Source organism: Rhinopithecus roxellana, chromosome 14 (assembly GCF_007565055.1).
Source record: "Rhinopithecus roxellana isolate Shanxi Qingling chromosome 14, ASM756505v1, whole genome shotgun sequence".
Classification (NCBI taxonomy): Eukaryota; Metazoa; Chordata; class Mammalia; order Primates; family Cercopithecidae; genus Rhinopithecus; species Rhinopithecus roxellana.
Window position 1 is genome coordinate 82,686,891 of NC_044562.1, and position 25,398 is coordinate 82,712,288.

Genomic DNA, 25,398 nt, shown 5'->3' on the forward strand with positions numbered 1-25,398 from the left:
AGTCATTAAAAAACAAAGGAGGAATTTAATCTACTCTGTTTTACTGAATCCATATGTCTGAAATTCTACATTTAAAATAAAGATCCAGGCTGGGTGCAATGGCTCACGCCTGTTATCCCAGCACTTTGGGAGGCCAATGCAGGTGAATCACTTGAGTTCACGAGTTTGAGACCAGCCTGGGCAATATGGTGAAACCCTGTCTCTACAAAAAAAAAAAAAAAAAAAAAAAAAAAAAAAAAAAAAAAAAAAAAAATTAGCCGGGTGTGGTGACACATGCCTGCAGTCACAGCTACTCTGAAGGCTGAGGCAGAAAAATCACTTGAGTCTGGGAGACAGAGGTTGCAGTGAACAGAGATCTTGCCATTGCACTCCAGCCTAGGTGAAAGGTGTAAAACCTTGTCTCAAAAATAAATCAACAAATAAAATGGAGATACAGGGCTACAGAATTAGAATTAAAGCAGAGGTCATAAGGGCAGCTAGGAGAGGGACAATTGGGTTTACTTGGGTATCCTCTGTTAGCTGGCTGTCAGTGAGTTATTTGGGAGGGTTGCAAATATCAAAAACAAAGGGAAAATTTTACTATAACTATGATTTTTCTGTAAATAGATCACATTTTAAAATTGGGCATGCACTTCAAGTTTTTTTAATCTTCTCAGTATCTGCTACGGTCTGAATGTTTGTTTGTGTTCTTCCAAAATTTATATGTTGAAATTCTAACCTCCAAGGTGATGGTATCAGGTAGTGGAGCATTTGGGAGGTTGTTAGGTTTTTGGGGTGGCACTCTCATGAATGGGATTAGTTCCCTTTTTATTTATTTATTTATTTTTGATTTTTTTTGAGACGCAGTCTCACTCTGTCACCCAGGCTGGAGTGCAGTGGCACAATCTCAGCTCACTGCAGCCTCCACTTCCCAGGTTCAAGCAATTCTCATGCCTCAGCCTTCCAAGAAGCTGGTATTACAGGTGCATGCCACCACACCCAGCTAATTCTTATACTTTTAGTAGAGATGGGGTTTCACCACGTTGACCAGGCTGTTCTTGAACTCCTGGTCTCAAATGATTCACCTGCCTCGGCCTCTCAAAGTGCTGTAATTACAGGCGTGAGCCACTGTGCCTGGCCTTAGTGCCCTTTTTATAAAGAGACCCCAGAGAGACTGTGACCCCTTCAACCACATGAGGACACAGCAAGGACGTGCCATCTATGAGAAAGTGGACCCTTACCAGACACCAGATCTACTGGTGCCCTTGAACTTGGATTTTCCAGCCTCTAGAACTATGAGAAATAAACTGCTGTTTATAAGTTACCCATTTTATGGTATTTTGTTACAGCAGCAAAAATGGACTAAGTCAATGTCTAACAATTTTCAAAACTATGGATAAAATAATTATGTGAGCACAATGTCTGGCATAGAATTATCACTCAATATGTACTAGAAAAATAAAATCGAGACTCAGCTTAAATGTCACCACCAGGAAGCCTTCCACAGAGTCCCTAGGATGAAGTAACTGTTCTTTCTACACATTTCCAAAGCATGCTTGCTTCGATACTGATAATAAAAATGTGAGTGTGTGTGTGTCTCTCTCCTCTACTCAGGTCTTGGGTTGCAAGGATTATGTCTTACTATGGAACCCTCAGGGTACAGCACACTGCTGGGCACTAAAATTCACTTGATACATGTTTGTTTAAACTAAATGAATGAATAATTAAACAATGGGCTAAATAAGTAAGCATTTATATTTCCTAAATATATTTTCTTTAATTCTGAATGATAAGATGACATTCAAGAGTTTTCCCCTGAAGCCTCATGCTCAACATGTCTTTCTTCTTCAATAATTTCTTCTTCAATAATTTCTAGTCACTTTACCTGTTTTCCTGGAGTATTTTTCAAAGCAAAAAATATGTATTGAAGCAAAGGTACACGACTTTCATGGCTTGAGGGTACACATAACTTTTGCATTAGAAACCATTTGAAATATGCTATATTTTACACATCAGAAGATCTAACATGACAAACTAACCCTGGCTCCATAATCTCTAAAAAATCCAACAATAATGAGTTTGTAAACTCATCTCTAAAACGCAAGTAGCTGGTGGGGAAGAGTTACCTGAATATTATAAATGATTTTGAAAGAGAAATCCTGCTGATAATGTATCGCTAATTGGTATTGACCTCTAGCAAAAACACATGACTGAAGTTCCTGCCATTAGCAGTCCATTAGTGATGGTTTTACAAAATGATTCTGCCTCTTAGTACTTAAATTGTCATCTGTGCCTTAAAGGAGTGACTGTCCTGTAAAAAAATCATATTGCTTAAGATTTATTAATTTCCTGTGAAATTTTATAATACACAGGCATGTGTTCTAAGACAGATAATTTAATTTCGTAGGGGTAATGGTGATGAGACATAAGTAGAAGGCCTAGTTGATGAGATCATGAGAGAAGGAGCAGAAATAAGCAAGGACGATTTCAAATTTTATAAAAATATGCAATCATGATAGAACTGAAACATTATGGTCTAGAATATAGGCTGAATGAGGGCAGGGTTTTGGCATCTCTGGGACTGATTTTACCCTAATTTTTTAAAGTCATTTTATTTTATTTATTTATTTTTTTATATCAAAACATTTATTCTTTGTGTTACAAAAACACAAATAAATCCAAGCAGATAATGAAATAAACACATTTTTTTAGTGTCCCATCCTGGGTTCTCTATCCTAGAACTTATTAAGCAGGTCAGGTTTAGGGTACTTCAACGCTTCTTCTGGATGCTATGAAGTCTCCATCTTATAACCATGTTTCTCTAGTTCAGCTCGTAACTGATTAGAGAAATCATCCTCTACATTGTCATCATCCCAATTATCCTCCCAGACATGTGCATCTTCATCTTCATCTAAGCCAGCCCAGTCTTCGGCCGGGAACTCTTCAAACTCGTCGTCTTCCTCTAAGAGACCTAAGTCTACGGGTTGCTTTTTCTCTGACATCTCGACCCTCCGCGCCCAACACCTCCCAGATCAGCAGGAAAGTTGGAACCCTCACTCTTCCTCAAGGAAAGGCCACCGTCACTGCCGCCTCCGAGGCTGACGTTACCATAGAGACAAGTCATTTTATTAATGTTCACAGATGGTGGCAAAAGACATGAGACTCCAGGGCCAAAAATAAAGAACCATATTACTTACAGCCCAGGAAGCAACAAGAGCATCATGTTTCGGTTGGTACTCCTTGATCCCCAAATTCTACAGGGGCAATGTGGAGGGGCCAAACAGATGCTATGCACATAGTGGGTTTGTATTGCACCAAAGGCTCAAAAGCTTGGTAATCTACTGGTTTTTAGCAAGCTGTAAGCAGGACTGTTCTTTGTCCCAGAGGAAGACATTTCCTCATCCCTCAAGCTTGCTTGCTACAAACACAACATTGAGAAATGGTCCAAGTAAGGACAAGTCAGGGCAGTGCATTCTTATTATCCTCAGAAAGATGTAGAAGAGTGCAAAACACATGGGGGAATGTTTTCCAACGGGGTTTTGATTTATTTTTTCATTCACAGATTCCAAGCATCTGGCCTACAGTAGTCATTCAATACACATGTGTTAAATGCATGAGTGTGGTTTATAGGTTAAAATTTTGTAATTTAGCTCATATTGCATCATCTAGCAGTTTTATGTTGTTAAAGAATACTCTAAAATACCCATGGGAGAATAGAATCACTCTATAATCTTCTCTCTCTCTCTGTCTGTCTCTCTTTCTCCCGTCTCTTTTTCCTGCATGTAGCTCCAACCATCTTTACCGAAGTTTCTAAATGATAGAATACAGCACAGAGCAAATTTGAAAAATACGGTCATAAAGAATATGCAAGCTGGGCACGGTGGCTCACGTCTGTAATCCCAGCACTTTGGGAGGCTGAGATGGGCGGATCACCTGAGGTTGGGAGTTCAAGACCAGCCTGGCCAGCATGGCAAAACCCCATCTCTACTAAAAATACAAAATTAGCTGGGCATGGCGGTACATGCCTGTAATCCCAGCTACTTGGGAGGCTGAGGCAGGAGAATCGCTTGAACCCAGGAGGTAGAGGTTGCGGTGAGCTGAGATCACGTCATTACACTCCCACCTAGGCAACAAAGAGCAAGACTAAATCTAAAAAAAAAGAAAAAAGAAAAAAAGAAAAAAATGCATAATCATTTTTAGATTTCCCAGAAATGTTATCAATGCCACTTCTGTTACTAAACACTGCAATTCTTGCAAAACAATAATCTCACAAGTAAATATGTCATAGCTATCATATAGTATGTGAAAGCAAAATTCAAATCACCTGAAGAAACAATCTTTTCCTGTGAGGAGTCTACAAACTGAAAGGTTTCCTAAGGAACGCTTAATGAAGCGTTTTTATTCCTGTGAAATATATTTTTCCTCTAGGTCTCCTCAGAGCTCACAGATACTTCCCTTTGCAAGCATCTTGCCAGAGGAGAGAATCAGTATAAAGCTCTTTGGAATCATTTTGGCAGCCCCAAAGAGCAGTATTAGCTACAGCTCTGCTTTCACTTCTACATGCTGCATAGGGCAATGCATACATTATACCGTATGTGTGTGTGTGTGTGTATTCTCAGGTAAAACTGGATGCATAGAAACATCCCAAAGAGTCTATTTTTGTCTTTTATCTGTGCTACTCTTATGACATATGGGCTATTTGTTACAAGAAATATTCTTTCCAAAGCCAAATGTAACCTCAGACTTTGACTGTAAAAAGGAAGGTATAAAGAGGTTTGTTTCCCCTGTACATTTTAGGAGTTTATATTTCCTTGGATAGGAGCAGAATAATGCTTATACTGCATTTTATAAAAGCAGGATCCAACCTCTTTTATCTTTAAAGAGCACTTCTCAAAAAATTTCCATGTTTCCTTTATCATCTGAAGCAAACTAAAATTCCAAATCTTGGTTCTCAGTATTATCTACTGACCAGTTCCTCTGATCTCTGTCTCATGTACACAGGCTTCAATAACTCTAAATTTAATTTTTAAGTGATTTACATGAGGAAAATTTTCATCTCTGATCCCTGCCAGAGACCAATTCACTTCCCAAAGGGTCTCTTGGACTTTAGAGTTGGAAAAAAGGAAAAAGTGAGAAGCAGAATTCTTTTAAGGTAGACTTGCCTGCTGTGGTTCCCAGACGCCTGACCTTTGATTAAGGATTCAGTAAGGATAACACAGGATATTTTTTGAGTATGTGAATAATCCTGGGAAAGTTAAAGGACTATTACTCTTCCCAGATGATAATGAATTTAATTACTTTCCTTCAACAGAAGAAGTTACCCTTTTGTCTTTAGTAAGTCTTTGGAATTGAGAAAGACTGGAGGAGGCGAGAGATAGCTTTGAGTAAAGAACTCTTCAGGGATGGGAGGTCTAAGCACTGACAATGCAGGGGTGCCCCAGGGCAGCTCAAGGGTATTAGAGAAAGGTAAACTAGAACTGGTGAACCATTGTTGTGGTTTGGTTTAAAATTGCACACAATCTATTACTACAGCAGTAGGTTTCCATTATTTATACATAAAACAAAGATATTGGTATGCATGTTTAAACATTTTAATAATAGAGGTGTGTGACCACAAAAGTTTGGAAACCTACTAGAACACAAGAGATGGAACTATGTAAAAGATAAATGGACTATTTTCAAATGTTGCTTCTATTAGTGGTGTTTTATTTGTATGCTTACCATGTGTCAAGGACCTTTCTTATTGCTTTATAGGTATGAATTCATTGAATCCTCACAGCAGCACGATCATAGTTTAAATAGGTAAAACTATACCAATTTTGTAAATGAAACTGTGGTCCAGCGAGGTGAAGTAATTTACCAAAACCTTACAGCTGGTAACACAGAAGCCTGATTTGAATGCAGACAGTGTCAAGCTCAAGCTCAAGCTGTTAATCTTGACACTGTATTGCCTTCCTTTATTAGTTCTGGAATGGTCTCATACTCTTTCTTCTTCCTTGTTATATCCTATGAACTGCTGCTCCCAGGATCCAAACTCTAGAATTAGGCAATAATAATCTAGCTACATTATTTAGAAAACGGGTAGAGAAAGCTACCTGCATCTTAGAAGCTGCTAGAAGCAGCGTAAGTAGTAAACCCCTGTAAGCCTCTGCAGTACCAGACTGCTAGTGGCCCGAAGCTATCAATCCTAATGATGCAGGCTTTGGAGTGAAACATACCAGTAGGTTCATTGCCACCTGAGGTCAGCTATTGCATGAATTCCTTATCTGGAATCTCCTAGGGCAGTGATGAAGTAATGGCATAAACACGAACTGTGGACAAAAAGCACTTAGTTCATATCCTGCTCTGTCATTTACTTGCTGGGTGACCTAGGACAAATTAATCTTTCTGTCTCAGTCACCTTATGTATAAATGGTTTTAATAATAGTACTCACCACATAGTGCTGTTATGAGGATTAAATAAATATTTGTAACACATTAAACAAAGTTTGGCACATAGTAAGTACTATATAAGTGTTTGTTAAATAAAAGTAAAGAAATCAATAAATCATTTATATGATTTGAATTCACATAAATCATTTATATGAAGCAGTAGAGTGCCTGACACAGAGAATCAATATGTGTTAACTATTTACTGGAGGCAACTAGCCCCACATGATAAGGGTTTTACAATTAAAATGCTCTGTTCTGTACTTTAAATGTATAGCATTCTGGAATTTAAATGCTTTTTTTGGGATCTGATATTTGGTTTTGGCACATAAAGGTAATGGACACTGAATATCTCATATATTTCTGACAGATAATTGACAAATATATCAGGAATAATGCTAAGTCCTAGGGTCATCATTATGAATGAGAGACAAAAGGTATCTGTAAGAGACAGTCTAAGATGGATATTTTAATCTTGATTTTCTGAAGGAGGAATTAGAGGCTCCAAGGGGCTCTCCTCCAAGGTCATAAGTCTGGAAAATGAGTCTCACATTCAACTCTGCCTGGCTTCACAGCAATGCCCTTTCCATTTCCCTGTCTGCTGCATCTCCTCAGGTGTCAAAATGCTGACTTTGTCATTCTCAGATTTGTCCTTTCTTTGCTGTTGGGTATGGCAACTCCTGTGTATATTTCATGGAATTTAAAGGACACCTTTTGACTTGTTCCCTTTAAAATGAACAGATTTATACTTATCCATCCACTCATTAACTTCTTCACTCAGCCATATATGTAACCATGCACCTTGTGGCCAGATCACTAAGATATGAAGAAACAGTTGATTCTCATTATTTATAGACTCTAAATTTATTTGTAACTCCAAATCAATACACATTCCCGGAGCTTGCAGAACAGTGAAAAATTGAGTTGTCCCATGTGTAGGTTCCCAGTTGAAGCTGAACAAGGTGACTTTTGCCTTCCTATTTCAGCTCTCCTACTGTAAACAAGTGTCCTTCATACGGTGTTTAGTGCCACATTGTTTGCACGTTTTGTGTTTTTTTGTAGGTAATTTTGCTGTTTTAAAATGGCCCCAAGTACAAGTGCTGTCTACTATTCCTAAGTGCAAGAAAGCAGTGATGTGTCATGTAGAGAAAATACATGATAAGACATGCTTTTTTTCAGGCATAAGTTGCAGTGTTGTTGGTCATGAGTTTAATGTTAATCAATCAACAACATATATTTAATAAGGTGTCTTTAAACGGAAACAAACAAAACAAGATTATGTATTGATTGGTGGATGAAAATGTTATGACCAGAGGCTCACAGGTACTAGGAGCAACGACTCTGTATTTACTAAATCAGTTTTCCCTGAAACCTTATAGAACATAACTATCATGAATATTGAGAATCAACTGTACTTTTTCTGTCACAAGACATTTCCCAACAATTGATAAGCAAAGTTTATGAATACAAAGCTGACAAAAAATAAGTCAAATATTAAAAAATATATTTAAGAAAGTGTTCAACTTCAGTGATCACAAAGAAATAAAAATCAAAATTACAAAATATAATTTTTTCTGTCTAGCAAAGAACGCAAAATTATACAAATTTTCAGTTGTGGCAAGAGTACACAGAGATAGGTACTTTTCTATACTACTGGTTGGCATATTAATGATTACAACATTTTCAGAGAGCAATTCCTCAATGTATAACAAGAACCTTAGAAAATCTTCATCTTTTAAAAAATAAAAAATAAATAGTTCTAAATATAGGAATCAGTATTAAGGCTATGATCAGAAATTTAGAAAATGATTTTTTTTTTTTTTTTTTTTTGAGATGGAGTTTCACTCTTGTTGCCCAGGCTGGAGTGCAATGGCATGATCTCAGCTCACTGCAACCTCCGCCTCCTGGGTTCAAGCAATTCTCCTGCCTCAGCTTCCCGAGTAGCTGGGATTACAGGCATGTGCCACCGTACCCAGTTTATTTTGTATTTTTAGTAGAGATGGGGTTTCACCATGTTGGTCAGGCTGGTCTTGAAATCCTGATCTCCAGTGATCCACCTGCCTTGGCCTCCCAAAGTGCTGTGATTATAGGTGTGAGCCACCACTCCCAGCCTAGAAAATGATTTATGTCAAAATGTGTTCATCACTAAGTTAAATATAATAACGAAACATTGACAAAACACCTAAATGCCTGACTTCATAGAAATGGTTGAGTAAAATGACTGTCTCTTGTGCTATATATATAGGGATATTTTTGTAGCCAATAAAATTAATAAGATTTTATAGATATTTTAATAATATTAGAAAATGCCTGATATAGTATTCAGTGAAAAAGGGCTATTAAAAAGGGTTTAACAATATGTAGCAACTATATAATAGTACATTTTAAAAAATACTGAGTTAATACAATGCAAATACTGGTTGTCTTAGAGTAATGAATCTGTATCTGTACACTTTTTTGAACTTTCCAACTTTCACACAATGAACATTCACAAAAAGTAGATTTACAAAGACTGTAAATTCTCCATTTGGTACATTAAGAAACACTTCTACTATAGTTTTCTGAATTGAAGACAATGAAATTGTTTAATGCATGCATGAAATGGCATTCCTATAAATGAGTCATCTTGTACTCTGGCACTTATGACCATATGTTTTACATTTTCAAAACTCCATTAAACATAAGCACTGGTACTTATTCACAGAGATCCATAAAGTATGTTACAGAGCAGAAACCACTCAGTAATGGTCGTGAATGTGGCGCTCCTTTCCTGTCCCAATCACGACCAGCTGTGAGTACTAATACCACCTAATTCTGAGCCAATGATAATGAGTCTGAAAATACACTAATAGCTCCATCTCCATTAGTGATGCCAGGTATACAATTAATCTGTTTCTCCATCTCAGGGCATACTCACACCCACTGGGTAGTAGGGTTTCCACCAAATCTCTATATAAAGACCCAGACAATTTAAGATGTAGCCTTATTCTTGCTTCTGGATTCACGTTCCATTTCCTTGTTAGAACTCAAGCTTTCCTAGTGACAGCCCTAGTCTTGTTAAGGTCTTTCCATCTGTTCAGAACATAGACTTGTTCCTTTAATTTCAAGCTATATTATGAGTTCCTGCTATAGCCTTGTTAAATCAACCTAGAATCATAGTTCTGTGACTCACCTGTTGCTTTGATCCAGCAATACCTTCTGCCATACTTTGTGCCATTCTATCAGAAATTTTAGCTAAAAACAAAAACAAAACAAACAAACAAAAAAAAAACAAGCCAACCAAACCTACCTTGGATCAGAACTGAGTATGCCATGACACATGTGATATTGTGAATAGGTCTGCTGGTTATATCTTCCATAGAGGTCAACCCTACTGCCCAGTGACTGCCCTCATTGCCAAGCCACCAGTCATAAACCAAATCTATGTGTTTTGCTCTAGCATTGTTAAAAAAAATTAGTAAATAAACTAATTAATGCTTAATACTCTAATTATTTAAAAAATTATAGTAGCATTAGCATGATGAAATTTTAGAATGGATGGAAACAATAATATTTTTGTTAGAATTAAGTTTTGCTAGAATTAAAATATGTATATGGCTTACATATACAAATATTACATATGTATGTTTTTATAGTTACGCACCTACTTATGTTAAGTATATAAGATTAATTTGTTCATTTAGTTCTAGTGAAGCCAAAGTTAGACATGGCGATAATGATTACTTGTCCTCTCTTGAATGTTGATGCTATGGGTTATGAGAACTTAATGGGAGAGGATGGATCAGAAAAACACAAATATATCAATATTACTGGGAAAATACCTCAAGACACATGTCTTGATGGAGTTAGTACAGTTATCCTCATATACAGGCCTCTGAAAATATACAGATCATCCTCCTATGTTATTCACTCAAAAAGAATCTTACCTATAAACTCCTAAATTATCCATTCATTCATCCAATTATGCACACATGCATTCATATTTACTTATTCACTGAATAAATATGTATTAAGCCCCTAGAATCCAGGCAATTTCTAAGTAGCTTCTGTGTAAGTTACCAATCTGCTTACGTATGAATGTGTCACTGGCCATAGTTAATAAGAGCAAGAAAGGTCATTTGAGCCAATGGAAGGCACTGTTTCTCTTAACATTAATAGGAATACTATTAAAACAGTAGCATGCATTTACATAAGTTTAAGAAACTGGGTTATAACAATATACAGGTTTCTTTACCCTTAGGTGTATTTGTTACTCCCCATGGTGTGTTTGGATATGTGAGCTTTGAAGCAGAAGCTGGTGGGGAGGTGAAGGGCTCTGCATCATGGTGAGAGGTGACTCTACAATTCTCGGGAGGAACAATTGGGGAGGGAAAGAGATAATGGGTATAGAGCAAGGAAGGGTAGAACCAAAGAGATGGAGGGAAAGTTGCATGTTTGTTATGCAGTGACTACCTCTAACTCTCAAATAGATGTTTAATCCCATAGAATTGTGTAGTGCTGGCCTACAAGCCTGGTGAGCTGTACTGGCCCATGACTAAAGCATCTATAAGCTTACTGCCCCTCTAACACAAAGACTAAACAAGTCTAGACTGGTTTTACCATCAGGTAAGATACCGCCTTTAGACAAGGCAATATTATATCATATGAAAACAATATAATAAATAAAATAGGGTATCAACATTTCTATTTGTCTGGTGTGCATAAACATCCTATGATACCATGTAAGAACACAAATAATCCTGTTTCTGTCTCACTTGCCCTCTCCCAATGCTAACCTCTTTATTAAAGCACCTGATTAGCCCACAGACTGCAGTCTCAAATGTACCTCTGGGAATGAGGGTAAGGGTTTCCAATGACTGTGGAATTTAAAGTTTTCCTTTAAAGCTCCTTCTTTTCCCAGGAGTAAAATGGAGGCAGGCTTTTGTCATCAAAAGGAACCAAATTGTCCTATGTGGTGTTGAGGTACACTTTTTATAAACATACAGAGAAAAGAATGAGTTTTGTCTAGGTTCTGCCCACTTGTCTCCACTATGATCTCAGTCAGCTTTTCAAACAGAAAATAAGAGGCTGCCCCCACGGGCACCCCAGAGGCCCAGCCTGGCTGCCCACTTTGGCAATTCTCCCACTCATCAGATCTGCTGCTGCAGGGCTGCTCAGTGTGTACAGCAATTCACAGAGGGAGAGCAATCAGCTCCCTCAGCGGAGAACACTAAGTCAGGAGCTCCAGGCTGGCTCCTCCCCAGCTGCAGTGTAAGTCTGGGAACACTCTCCTCAGGACTGCACTGGCTGGATTCAATAGCCCGCTGGGCCTAGAATGCATCAGGGACTGTTAGCACTCTGGGGAAATACCAAAGTGAACAACACATGCTCCTTTCTGGACGAGATAACAATAAAGTAAGGCACACAGATGCACATCAAATAGCAAGGCAACCATACCAGTGTGAGAATGACTTTCCTCTGCAGGATGTATTAGAGTACTTTTTAGACACTAGAGTGTAATTGTTATCACCTCCAGGTAGGCTTCTTCACCAGGTTGTGAGCAAGGAACATGCTTCACTGGTCTTTAAATTCTCAGCACCTAGCACAGGGCCTAGGTACTTCCTAAAGTAATCCAGATCTCTATTCATATCCCTTTCTCTAAGATCCTTTCCTTAACTTCTCTGTCTGAGCTATTTACTCATCCATCTTCTTTATTTTCTTTCTCTGTTTTATTTTTGTTGAGTCTGTATCATTACTTGATGTTATGCATATGTCTGTTTCTTATCCATCTTGGCCACCAGAATGGAACCTTTGTAAGAATTGGGCCCTTGTCAGTCTTACTTACCACTGTATGCTGTGTTCCTAGAATACTTCCTGGCAGACAGAATAGGTGCTCAATATGTGCTTTGTTTTTTTGTTTGTTTGTTTTTCAATAATGTTTTTCTGTGTGTGTGGTTCTTTTTTTTTTGACAGGATCTCATTCCCATTGCCCAGGCTGGAGTGCAGTGATGTGATCTCAGCTCACTGCAGCCTTGACTTGCCAGGTTCAGGTGATTCTCCCATCTCAGCCTCCCAAGTACCTAGGATTACAGGCACACACCACCATGCCTGGCTAATTTTTTTGTATTTTTAGTAGAGACAGGGTTTTGCCATGTTACTCAGGCTGGTCTCGAACTCCTGGGCTCAAGAGATCTGCCTGTCTCGGCCTCCCAAAGTGTTGGGATTACAGGTGTGAGCCACGGGGCCGGACCTCAAATAATATTTTATAATGATAGTCTATGAATAAATATTTGTAGAATAAATGAATTGGTTTAATAGTGTAACAGACATAAGGAGTGTTATGAAAACCCAATGAAGATATTAATTTTGACTACTGAAAGATCATGAGAGGCTTTGTGGAGCAGGGCCTTGGAAGTGTGGATGGGATTTCAACAGTTCAGGAAAGTATCCAGAGGTTGTAAGGGGCAGAACACATTCAGGGAGCCACAAATAGTGAATGATTGCAGGGGAGTTTCTGTCTATACTTTAGTAACTAGTTACATTTAACAGATATTTATGGAGCAACTACTATGTGCCAGGTATTGCTCTCAGCAAGGAGGAAATGAACAAAGCAATAAGAGGCAGCCTTAGTATTCAACATGTAATAGCTGGATAGGCTAGCATGGTTTCAAGCTTAAATCTTAGGATCAGGAGACTGGATTTTGTTCTGTGCTCAGTGGGGAGTCTTGGAAAGCTCGTGAGCTGGGAGATTAAAGTTCTTATGTGGAAAACAAAGAAAGGCATTAGAATGCTGAACAAAGCAAGATGAAAGAAGCTACGATTTTCAGAAGAACTTGCTTTCTTTTTGTAATTAAAGCATACCTAAATATTTTCCACACTGGTTCATAAGAAATCCTAGAAAAATAACAAAATCAAAATATTATCGATGCCAGAATTTGAGACTTCACAATAGGCCATTACTTTCCTTCTTAAAGACAGAGACTATAAATCCGCTTACTCTAGGACTTTAGTGATCCTTATGCCAACATAGTTATAGGTGATTTAAGTGATAGAAAGAAACAATAAAAGACAATCTTGGCTGCCTTCCTTTTAGTAATAACATTACATTATTAAGTCCTTTGGAACAGGGCATCACTAGATTTAAATCTCTTAAATCGGTATTTTCAGGTAACAACTGGAATGAATGTTTTAAGAGATATTAAACAAGCTTAACTGCACAATCAGTGTATAGTTCACTTACGTGGTTTTTTTGCTAAGTTTAACGTGACAGAAATACTGCATTTGCATAAAGTATGACATGAGAAAATGTTCAAATATTATAGAATATACCAAAAGAAGGTAAGGAAGACAATATTTTTCACATGCCTACCACAGTGCTAAGGGTTTTTCAGGCTTTATTCATTTCTGGAACAGCCTTAGAAATGATATAATGAATTTCTACTTTGCAGATAGGAAATGAAAATTGATAGCTGGTGAGTCATGTGGCCCATGTTGTTTCAACTCAACTTGATAATGCAAAGTTCTGATAAAATAGACGAAATAAAGACATGGTTGAATCATGGGGCATATGCCATAATTATTTAAATGTCTCATAAAGAAATACTCATTTAAGTCCCTTTTTATGAATCAAAATAAAGTATTCTTATGGAGACTCTATTTGAACATAAGATGGTTAGATTTGTTGATTTTTAGGTTTAGGTTTTAAAAATGTAACTGTAAAGCTCTAAAGTTCCGTTGCAGGGATAGAACATTCATGGGGAGAGCGAACAACATTCGGTTTCCTCATTTTTGTTTTTTTTTTTTAAAGAGACAGGGTCTTGCTCTGTCACTCAGACTAGAGTACAAGGCTGCGATTATAGCTCACTGCAACTTCAAACTCCTGGGCTCAAGCAATTCTCCCGTCTCAGCCTCTCAAGTAGACGGGACCACAGACACATGCTAATTTTTAAATTTTCTATAGAGACAGTGTCTTGCTATGTTGCCCAGGTTGGTCTCGAACTCCTAGCCTCAAGCAATCCTCCGGCCTCAGCCTCCCAAAGTGGTAGGATTACAGATGTGAGCTACCATGCCTGGCACTTTATTTTCCTAATAGAATTGCAGCCTTGTGACATTGATAAAAGAATAAAAAGAACATGTTCACACTAAATTCAGAATTAACACCTAGCTATATTCTCATAAAATGTTTAATAATTTTCTATTATTTTTAGTGTGACGACAGTCATATTTTGTTATCATTTCTAGGCCTGGCCATGCAGCACAGAAATTGTAAAAATTCTACAAGCAAGTCTTGAATCAGCTGATACTCTAAATATTAATAGTATTTAAACCCATCCCTTTGAAACACGTTCACCCATATTTGATTGCCAGATATTAATCTTTTCTTTAAAGGGCCAGATATTAACCATTTGGCTTTGTGAGCCATTCAGTCTCTTGAAACTAGTCAACTCTGCCATTATAGTGCAAAAGCAGCCGCAGACAATAGGTAGATGAATGAGAGTAGTTGTTTTCCAACAAAACTGTATTTATAACAACTGGTGAAAGAGTGGGTTTGGCTGCAACGCTGTAGTTTGCTAACTTCTGATTTATAGAACAGGTATGGCTATAAAAATGTACTTTAAGCATAGTGACATGTTCTGATTGTTTACTTACTGATCTGTGTAACTTATCTGTTTCCACTTCTGCCTCTTCTAATAGACTGAGGTCTTTTAAGGCATGGAGAAAATCATGCTTTTTCTTAATATTCATAGTACATTAAAGGCAGGAAAGCTACACCTCAGCCCGGGGCTGCACTGCCACCCTGGGCAACTTCGCCAAGGCCACCTTTGATGCCATCTCTAAGACCTACAGCTACCTGACCCCTGACCTCTGGAAGGAGACTGTGTTTACCAAGTCTCCCTATCAGGAATTCACTGACCACCTTGTCAAGACCCACACCAGAGTCTCCGTGCAGCGGACCCAGGCTCCAGCTGTGGCTACAACATAGGCTTTTTATACAAGAAAAATAAAGTGAATTAAGCCTGTTACAAAAAAAAAAAAAAAAAAAAAAAAAAAAAAAACAAGAAAGCTGCTATAATGGCATCCATAAGAGCTTACAGAATATCAATGGAATAAATAAAATATATGTGTCAGTAAAATTAGATTTCCACAGAAGACAGGCAACTTGTACATTGGTCTTCCCACCAAAGTAAATAGCTCACTAGAGTGAGAATATAAAAACGCCTTCCCTGGCACCACTCATCTCTGTTGAGGACACTCATGGCCTGCACATCAAGCTGCCCCCCGTAATTTACAGGCAGAGCCAATTTCCTGCACCCACACATACACATACACATTGTTTCTAGCCCCTAGTCAATTGCCTGAAGTCATAGTCACAGGGAGCCGAAATTCTGAATGTGTATAATGCATGGCATAACTGCTGTTTACGAAGAACAAGTCATTTATTTTATCATTGAAATGTAAAACCCTCTAATATACCTCCTCAGAAGTTATCTGGCTCAGAATATTGCAATAGTAAGGCAATCATGATTAAGTTATAATGTTTTATAATGTTTAGTGCAGGTAATAAATCTTTTATTTTGAGCATAATGAAAAAGCTCTACAAATAATTAGAAACCTTGGCTCTAATAAGAAAATGTTAACAAATAATTAGCCTCCCTGGGGTATTCATTCACATGTCTCTGTATGTCTCTTAGTAGGCTTTTAATAAATGTTTGTTAAATAAATGAAGGCAATAGACTTTTGCTACACTAACTCTGAATAATCAAAGAGCTAACTTTGAACATGTCAAATATCATCAATTGTATTATATAAGAAATACAATAATTTCTGATAAAATTCCCACTAGAGGGTGGCTGTACAAGGACAGTGTTCCTAAAATGGTGCTGAAATTAACTGTAAGAGATATATCCATGTATGGAGTAAATGTAAAATGATCACTTTGTCTTTCATTTGATAACTGGGAGAGAGAGAGATACTGAAAGCAGTTCTGGAGAGGATCCTGGAGACCCAGGCTGGAGAAGTTGTTGCTGTCCAGCTGAAGGAACAAAGACCCATGGCAGCTGTCATGGGTCCCGACAAGGCGTCCACCACTCACTGGAGCTAACGCCACGGGGAAGTCGGGAGATAGCAAACAGGAAAACATATGGTGGATTTCAAAGTGATCAAAGAGAAGGCATTATAAATGGGTAGCACCACAGGAAAAGAGGGAAAGGCAATAAATCAGAGGGAATAAACAAAATCTTGAAGGAAAAGGAGTCAATCTTAGGTATACAATAAATAAAAATGGCAATTCTAAATGCTGTCTTAGTAGAAAACGAAAAGACCAATTCAAAATACACATACACACTTTTAGGATTAATGCATTGTTTCCTGAGAACACTAGAATTTAATTTTTCAGGCAGAAAAGGAGACAAAAAAGGAGCTTTTTTACGTCTTCAAAAATCAAAGAATAGACAGCCTTGGATGATGCACCCTAGGTCTTATTTTAGTCTACATACAGATAGGATGATTAAGCTTTTGTACAGTATGTTGAGAGTCTTTGAAAGAAAGCTTGTTTTAAACAATCAAATTCACCTGAGTACAAAAGAAAATGCTGCAACCTTTCTTTTAAGTGGTTAGAAGTGAACCACAGGAAATCAGCTTGAGGTCCTCTAGATCTGAGAGAAGGAATGGCTTGCGGAATGCACCAGGCAGGGCAGCCAGAAATAAAAGGGGAATCAATGAAAGGTAGAGTGCAAAATGAAGATAAATAAAGATGAAAACTTTTACAGGGAAAAAAAAAGGCAGGGAGATCAAATAGGATTAATGCTGGGCCACCACTTCGGATTTTCACAGTTTACTGATGGTTCTGGGGTTTAACATTTACTAATTTGATTTCTGAATCAAACATATCGAGATATCTTCATTTCTCAGTTGGTAGAATATTTCATGAATGATCCTGGAGGGAGAATATTTCACTCTGCCTCTGATTTAGGTCTCTCTTCTGATCCAATGAGTAACAAAATGACCTGGGACAAGTCGCATACCTGTGATGCCTCAGCTGCCTCACAGAAAAAAAAAAAAAAAAAAAAAGGCATCATAACTGTACTCCTGGATTCATAGCATTTTGGAGAAAAACCACGGCAGCTTTACCTCCATGAATGAGATGCACAAACAGGAGCATAAGAAAGCAAAGCTACTCCGAGTGACGTGGTTATAGGAGAGTTCCAGGGCTGCAGAATCTGCTGTTGTTGAATATTATATAATGAGGCAGAAAGAGGCAAACACTGAGGATGCACTCTTGTCCTCTATCTGTACCCAGAACCTGAAGCAGGAACGAGGGAGTAACGTCAGGAGAACAACTTGGTGGGAGCCTGCGGAAGTGGAGCACAGACTATTTCCCTTGAGCAGGGTGACTTTCAGAAATTACCTATGAAAATGTTCTCAAACTTGGTGTCAGAATTACCAGCAGCAGTCATATGCTGGAAAATGTTTAACACATGGCTCTTACCCTGATTTGTAGTGTTTGTCAATCTCCACAGTGTAACTATTGCCACTGTAACCAATTTTTCTTCCACAGATTTAAGGAGGAGATAAAGAGCCTGCACTACCTGGTTCCAAAATTCTACCACCTGAAGGACTTGTTTAAAAGCACAGATTTTTAGGCCCCATCCTTAGTGTTTCTTTTTCTTTCCTTGAACTTTTAAAAATAGAGATGGGATCTCACTATGTTGCCCCAGCTGGTCTGAAACTCCTGGGCTCAAGTGATCCTTGGCCTTGGCCTCCCAAAAGCTGGGATTACAGGCGTGAGCCACTGTGCCCGGCCCCCTCATCCCTAGTGTTTCTGATTTGGTGGTTCCCACAGGATACTGATTCTTTTTTTTTTTTGGAGACAGAGTTTTGCTCTCGTTTTTTTTTGGAGACAGAGTTTTGCTCTCGTTGCCCAGGCTGGAGTGCGATGGCGCGATCTCGGCTCACTGCAACCTCCCCCTACCAGGTTCAAGCGATTCTCCTGCTTCAGCCTCCAGAGTAGCTGGGATTACAGGCACCCACCACCATGCCCAGCTAATTTTTGTATTTGTAGTAGAGATGGGGTTTCACCATCTCTTTCAGCCAGTTGGTCAGGCTGGTCTTGAACTCCTGACCTCAGGTGATTCGCCCCGCCTTGGCCTCCCAAAGTGCTGGGATTACAGGCATGAGCCACTGTGCCTGGCCAATACTGATGTTTTTTATTCCAGGTCTATACTTCGAGAACCGCTAGTCTATGAGGAGAAATGTTGGAGATAATAAGTACAGAAAGCAATTGAAAACCTGTGATACAGTGGTCTACAAAAGAAGACACAAGAAGTAGAAATGGGGGAAAAAGGCACAAAATGGTGTATCAGGAAAGAGTAGATCTAAAAGAAGAGTATGTTTGTAGTAGGGGCTGGGGAATCTCTGGAGCCTATCCCTCAGGGTTCATTTGTAATAAGAACATACTAAACAAGAGTAAGCAATGAATTATAAGGTTTGAATATGACTTGGTATAAAATCATGCCAGAGTAGGGCTGGTAGGATAATTCTGTGACAATTCCACTGGGCAGGCTGGGGTTAAAAACTACCCATTCTCTTCAGGAATTCAACAATGGCTTCAAGGGAATTTTTTGCTTGTTTTAGCAAACATTTTGAAGCATTGACAGCTCCAGTACAATTCACTGGGATATATATAGTAGGGCAGTGGAGAGAAAACGAGTCTACTGAAGAATGGGTTCATGAGAGAGCTCTCCATTTACTGACTGTGTACTGTGGGAGGAATATGTGTAACATCTCTGAGCACAGTTCCTCATTCATGAATGAGAAAAACGCATGCCCTGACCATGTCTCTGCGTGGTGAAGAACAAATAAGGACATCTTTTCAACCATCGTTACTAGTGGTGGGGGGAGTCAATTGTCAAAGTAAGGTCATGTGACAAGAGGAAGAAGTGTGACTCAGTGGACAGAGAGTTTTCTTTAGGTAGAAGTGAGTTATATCTAGTAGTGGAGGGCACCAGAAACATGGTTTGCATATGACTCATGCAATCAGTGCAATGTGAGGGGAGAAGAGTGGACTCAATGATGACAGAGTATCAGCGCGTTCTTTTAAAGAGGCAGAAAAGGCTATGTCTAGCAGACTGCCACAAATCATTTCCCAGTAAAAGTAAGCTATGCCTACTTCAAGGGCCCAGAATGAAGAGAAAAGAACTCAGAAAAGCTGTCTGTGGCTATAATAGAAAGAGCAGTCAGTGCAAAAGAGCTTCCAGGGGAAATAGCAAAGGATTTCAGGTAATGGAAAGAAGAACAAAGCAAAGAAAAACAAACTATCTGGCAGAGACAATAGAGAAATCAAGAAAATGGCAGGAAAATTACTGTGGCTGCTAAAAAGAGGAAATGAGTAGGCATGCTTCAGAGGTAAAGGTATTCTCAGGCCAGAGGGAGAAGAATATTGAGTGGAGACAACAAGCTTAGTTGCCTTCCACAGTAGTCAAACATTGAGTGGGAAAAGGGGATGCATTAATAGAAACTCTAAGATAACCAACAGGGACCAAAGAGAATAGTCAAATGGGGAGTGAAGGAGTTCAAAGGCAGCCATGAAGAACTAACCTTCTCTAAAGTAAATAAAAGCACAAAGCTGGAATAAGCAATGTGTATCCCATGAGAAAGGAGGCCAGCAAGAAGGCTGCAAGATGGTGGAGGAAGTTCAACTACAGAAAGGAAAAAGGATCTGTTCATTGGGTTCTTGAGAAAATGAGATGTAATTGAGGGTACGGAAAACCATAGGTAGGCGCATGGATATTTGTTGGTTTGGGAAGAATATAAGTAATTTTATCCTTACATTTAAAAGTATGGAAGAGTCAAGAGCTTTCACCTATGAGAAAGGCTGGTCCACAATGGGGTGAAGTCACTTGGCCACTGGGTACCAAGAGGAGAGGGCAGCAGCCATGAAAGGTGGCAGAACACGTGGTAGCAGCAACAGGAAGTCTGTACTGACCTGCTTGGAGAGTGTCAAAAGAAACTGCATGTTACAGCAATGAAGCAAAACAGTAAGCTTTTAGAAATGCTCTGTTCTCAAATATTTATCTCATGCTTTGGACAAGGAAATATGGAGTGTTAGCAATACTTTGAAGGGGGAAATAAGGTGTTTATGTACCTGCAGTACACCAATCCATATACACTGTAAGGATTAACTTATTATAAGCTGTTGAGTTAGTTATTAAATCCAGCCTTTGGACTTTTGTACTTGCCCTTTTGCCTGGAATATTCTTACCTTAGATACCCATCTGGCTCCTTCCCTTACTTGATTTGAGTCTCTGTTTAAGTTTAGTCTTACTGGAAAAGCCTTTTCTTACCCTCATTTCTTTCACTATCTCCTCTTTCTCTTTTCTTTTTCTTTCTTTCTTTCTTTTTTTGAGGCAGAGTTTCACTCTTTTGCCCAGGCTGGAGTGAAGTGGAATGATCTTGGCTCACTGCAGTCTCCGCCCCCTGAATTCAAGCAATTCTCCTGCCTCAGCCTCCCAAGTAGCTGGGATTATAGGTGCCCACCACCATGCTTGGCTAATATTTGTATTTTTAGGAGAGACAGGGTTTCACCAAGTTGGCCAGGCCAGTCTTGAACTCCTGACCTCAGGCGATCCACCCACCTCAGCCTCCCAAAGTGCTAGGATTACAGGTGTGAGCCACTGTGCCCAGTTGTTTTTCTTTTCTTTCTTTCTCTTTTTTTTTTTTTTTTTTTTTTTTGAGACAGAGTTCTGGAGTGCAGTGGCGTGATCTCGACTCACTGCAACCTCTGCCCCCTGAGTTCAAGTGATTCTCCTGCCTCAGCCTGCTGAGTAGCTGGGATTATAGGCGCCCACCACTGTGCCAGGCTAATTTTTGTATTTTTAGTAGAGACAGGGTTTCACCATGTTGGCCAGGATGGTCTCGAACTCCTGACCTCAGCCTCCCAAAGTGCTAGGATTACAGGTGTGAGCTACCATGACTAGCCTCCCATTTTTCGTTTCTTTCTTTCTTTCTTTTTTTTTTTTTTGACAGAACCTCATTCTGTTGCTGAGGCTGGAGTGCAGTGGCATGATCTCGGCTGATTGCAACCTCCGCCTCCCAGGTTCAAGCAATTCTCCTGTCTCAGCTTTCCAAGTAGCTGGGATTACAGGCACCTGCCACCATGCTCAGCTAATTTTTCTTTCTTTTCTTTTTTTTTAGAGATGGGGTTTTGCCGTGTTGCCAGGTTGGTCTCAAACTCCTGACCTCAGATGATCCAACCACCTTGGACTCCCAAAATGCTGGGATTACAGGCATGAGCCACCGTGCCTGGCACTTTTTTTTTAAAAGAGCACTTACAACTACACGATATGTATATTTGTTACCTGTCTCCTCACCCAAATGTTGGTTCTTTGAGAACCAGGTAGTGTCTGTCTTACTCTCTACCATATCCAATACCTAGAAGTATGCCAGGCACATAGGAAGTGCTCACTAAATTCTTATTGAATGAAAGAAAGGATCCCTGGTCCCATTTTGCAGATGAGGAATTGAGCTCATTTAGTAACCTGTCTAGGACACAACCAAAATGATGGGAATCACTATTTGAAATGAGATCTCTTGGACTGTCAAGTTGTTTCAGTAGTTCTGCATGACTTCTTTAAAAACACAATGCGGCACATATATCTGAGGGGCAGTGTGATGTAGTTGCTGGCTTCACAGTCAGACTCGGACTCCAATCCTGGCTCAGCTACTATTTAGTTTCCCACTTTCCTCAGGCTTCTTACCCTCTCTCTGCCTGTTTCCTCTTTGTAAAATGAGAATACCCACCTCACTGGTTGTAGAGATGAACAATACGATGTGTGGCACCTAAGAGACTCCTCATGCATGCCAGCTGAGACTGCTGAAGCAAAAGAATAAATAAACGAAAGAGGTGATGGGAAGGAGGAGGAAATAGGGAGAGGCAGGGGAAGGAAGGGTGAGAACCCCAGTGTGCTTTGCTTTCTTCATGGACTGTAGGATGAAAAGAAGGCTTCTTAGTTAAGAGAAGAAAACACAGGCAGCTTTTGTGTAGAAGAGGGACCTCTCAGGGGAAATGTATGAGGCACCAGCATATAACAATGGACAAGAGCAGCTGGCCAGCAAGGGACTGTGTAGGTACCAGGTTACCTCAAAATGGATAAACCCACAGGATATTTGTAGTAATTTAAATCCCTGAAAGTGAGGAAATTGTGAGCTTACATCAAAGAAAAATAAAAAGAGTGACTTAAAAGAATGTTTCAGGAAGAAAAAAGGACTGGCCTGATGGAAGCCCTCTTTGACGATTCTATAGAGCAGGCATGAAGCCTTTATCCATTCCCTTCAGGAGGCCACATGTAACCAGGGTGGGGTGCATATATTCAGAATCTAAAATCTGAGTCTATTTTACCTTTAGCTTCAGAATGCACATAAGAAAGCTTAAAATAAATAAAAATATTAGCATTATTTTATTAAAAAGTCCAAATTATATAAAATAAAGACTATTTTTCCTTCCTTCCCTTCTAAATTCTAGAATGCTCTCCCTGAACCTGCTTTACAGACGAGGATGAAAGAAGAAACAAGGTAATTAAGCAAGAGACAGTTCAAGGTGGCTAGGACTCTTTTGTTATTGGTTGTAGGAGTGAGAGGGATAAGAGAAAGCTTCAAAGACGAATGGAAAGATGAGGCTAATAGACTCCATGTGCTGCTATGACAAGAAAAGCCAGACAAGGAGATACTCCCTTTTGTGGAGAGAAGGAAATAGGCAACAGTTGCCTCCCTTGCAGTCTGCTCTAAAAGGGAAAGGAAGAGAGTTAGAAAAAGTAACAGTAGGAGACAAAAAGCCTAGACAACAGCTACCTATAAGTAGAATCCAAGTTTCAAAAGCAGGAATTCAGGAAGGAGGGAGAGTCCTCGGTGACTGTACACTGTCAAAATATCTTATGGCTGTAGATGTTGCTGCCTAGGGTATTAAAAATTCAGTATGTAAATGTAGCACAAAAGCATGATTACACTGTTCCCTTAGTATCGACGGGGGGTTCATTCTAGGATCCCCACTGTTACCAAAATCCATGAATGCTCAAGTTCCTGATATAAAATGGTGTAGTATTTGCATTGGACCTATGCACATCCTTCCTCCTTCCACATATTTTATATCAGTAGTCCCCAACCTTTTTGGCACCAGGGACTCGTTTTGTGCAAGACAATTTTTCCACAGACTGGGGAGGGATGGTTTCAGGATGATTCAAGTGCATTACGTTATCATTAGATTCTCATAAGGAGCACGCAACCTAGATCCCATGCATGAGTGGTTCACACAGGATTTGTGTTCCTATGAGAATCTAATGCCCCCGCTGATCTGACAGGAGGCGTAGCTCAGGTGGTAATGCTTGCTCGCCTGCCTCTCATCTCTTGCTCTGCGGCCGGGTTCCTAACAGGCCATGGACAGATACCAGTCCACGGCCCAGGGGTTGGGTACCCCTGCTTTAAATCATCTCTAGATTACTTACAATACCTAATGCAATATAAATGAAAATAGTTGTTATACTGTATCCTTTTAAAAATTGTTATGTTGTTATTTTTTATTTTTTTAAAATATTTTCAAACCAAGGCTGGTCGAATCTGTGGCTGCAGAACCCACAGGTACAGGGAGCCTACTGCATGCCAAAAAGTCTAGGTATGGAGACGCTTCATACAGGTACAGTACAAATTCCTAAAAACATAGTGTCTGGGTTGGAGGAGAAGAAAGTGCTATGAGTGAGTATAGACTGTAATAGAGACTAGTAGCTCTTTCTCCAACCTCTTTATTTCTTCTCTAGTAATATAATTTTAAGCTAGTGAATTTTAAGCTAGTGATCCAGCCTTCCTTGCAGTTAAGTGGGATCCTGTGACTTACTTCTGACTAATGAGTATGAGTAAGAACAGTGTATAGCAACTTTGGTTTTGTTTTTAAAGAAGTATCTTTTCTACCATTTCTTCCTTATCTCCTTCCCACTGGAGAAATGGGAACATGGTGGCAGGATCTGACGTAGCCAACTTCAAACACAAGACAGAAACAGTGTTAAATATGGTGGATCAACAAGATAGAAGAATCATGAGTTCTCAAACCCATTGAGCTTTCATAGTAGCAGTAGACTACTTAGGATTAGAGCTTTATGTGGAGAGAAATAAACTTCTATTTTGTTTAAGCTACATAATATACTTAAACATAAACTATACAATGTAGCTAAAGCTATTATTATTTTGTTGCAGCAGTTAAACTAATACATAGACATCAAAAAAGGTACTTAAATGTAGGCTTCTCTTTAGTATATTATTTTTAGAAACACAAACATTTTGATGTCTACAAAAATGTATAGATCAAGAATTAACCAATCAAAAGATTTATAAAGCCAAACTAAAAGTAGAAAGAATTGGCTGCCTAATAGCATGATGAACAATACATTTATGAAAGAAGGGAAATAGGCTGCTAGAATTAAAAATACTTACCTGTAAGGAAAAATAACGTTAAACATTCAAATTCAAAGGTACTCTTTTCAAAATGCCATGGTAATCTCAGAAGTTATTTTTTTAATGTGAAATATATGGCAGAAATAGAGTAAGATGCCTTTTAGAAAGGAGATGTTTCAAAAAAGAATAAAGAGACCAGCTTGAAGAAAGCTCTGCCTGCCATTTGTGAGAGTAGGGAAATGTGTTAAATGATCTGAAGAAAATTCTCTAAGTGGTAAAGCTGAATGCTCTAAAGAACAAAATAAACATTCTCATCTGTAGAAACATTTAATAGCACACATAGGTAGAAATATCAAGTGGAAAATCAAAATAATAAGAGGTAAGGACTAAATAAGACCAAGGCAGTAGAGAAAGGGAGATAAAGCATGTTTGTAAGTTGTGTGTTGCAGGTATCAAGACTAAAATGTAACAGAAGTGTTTAAAATAAACCATTGTTTTCCTCCAATGGTACAAACTCAATCAAGAACAACAAAGACAAATAGAAAAGGATAATGATAACTTGAACTAAATTCTCTT

The 25,398-nt window shown here is 38.9% G+C and overlaps 2 protein-coding genes across 2 annotated transcripts in view; both read right to left on the bottom strand.

The window, feature by feature from the left end:
* The window catches only part of CSRNP3 (cysteine and serine rich nuclear protein 3), a 115,902-nt gene that overhangs the window by 41,890 nt on the left and 48,614 nt on the right, over positions 1 to 25,398 (bottom strand). The gene's annotated exons all lie outside the window — the stretch shown is intronic.
* LOC115893294 (26S proteasome complex subunit SEM1) lies at positions 2,607 to 3,090 on the bottom strand. The gene has a single exon (XM_030917067.1). The coding sequence runs from the start codon at positions 2,979 to 2,981 to the stop codon at positions 2,769 to 2,771; it is 213 nt and encodes a 70-aa protein (XP_030772927.1). The 5' UTR covers positions 2,982 to 3,090; the 3' UTR covers positions 2,607 to 2,768.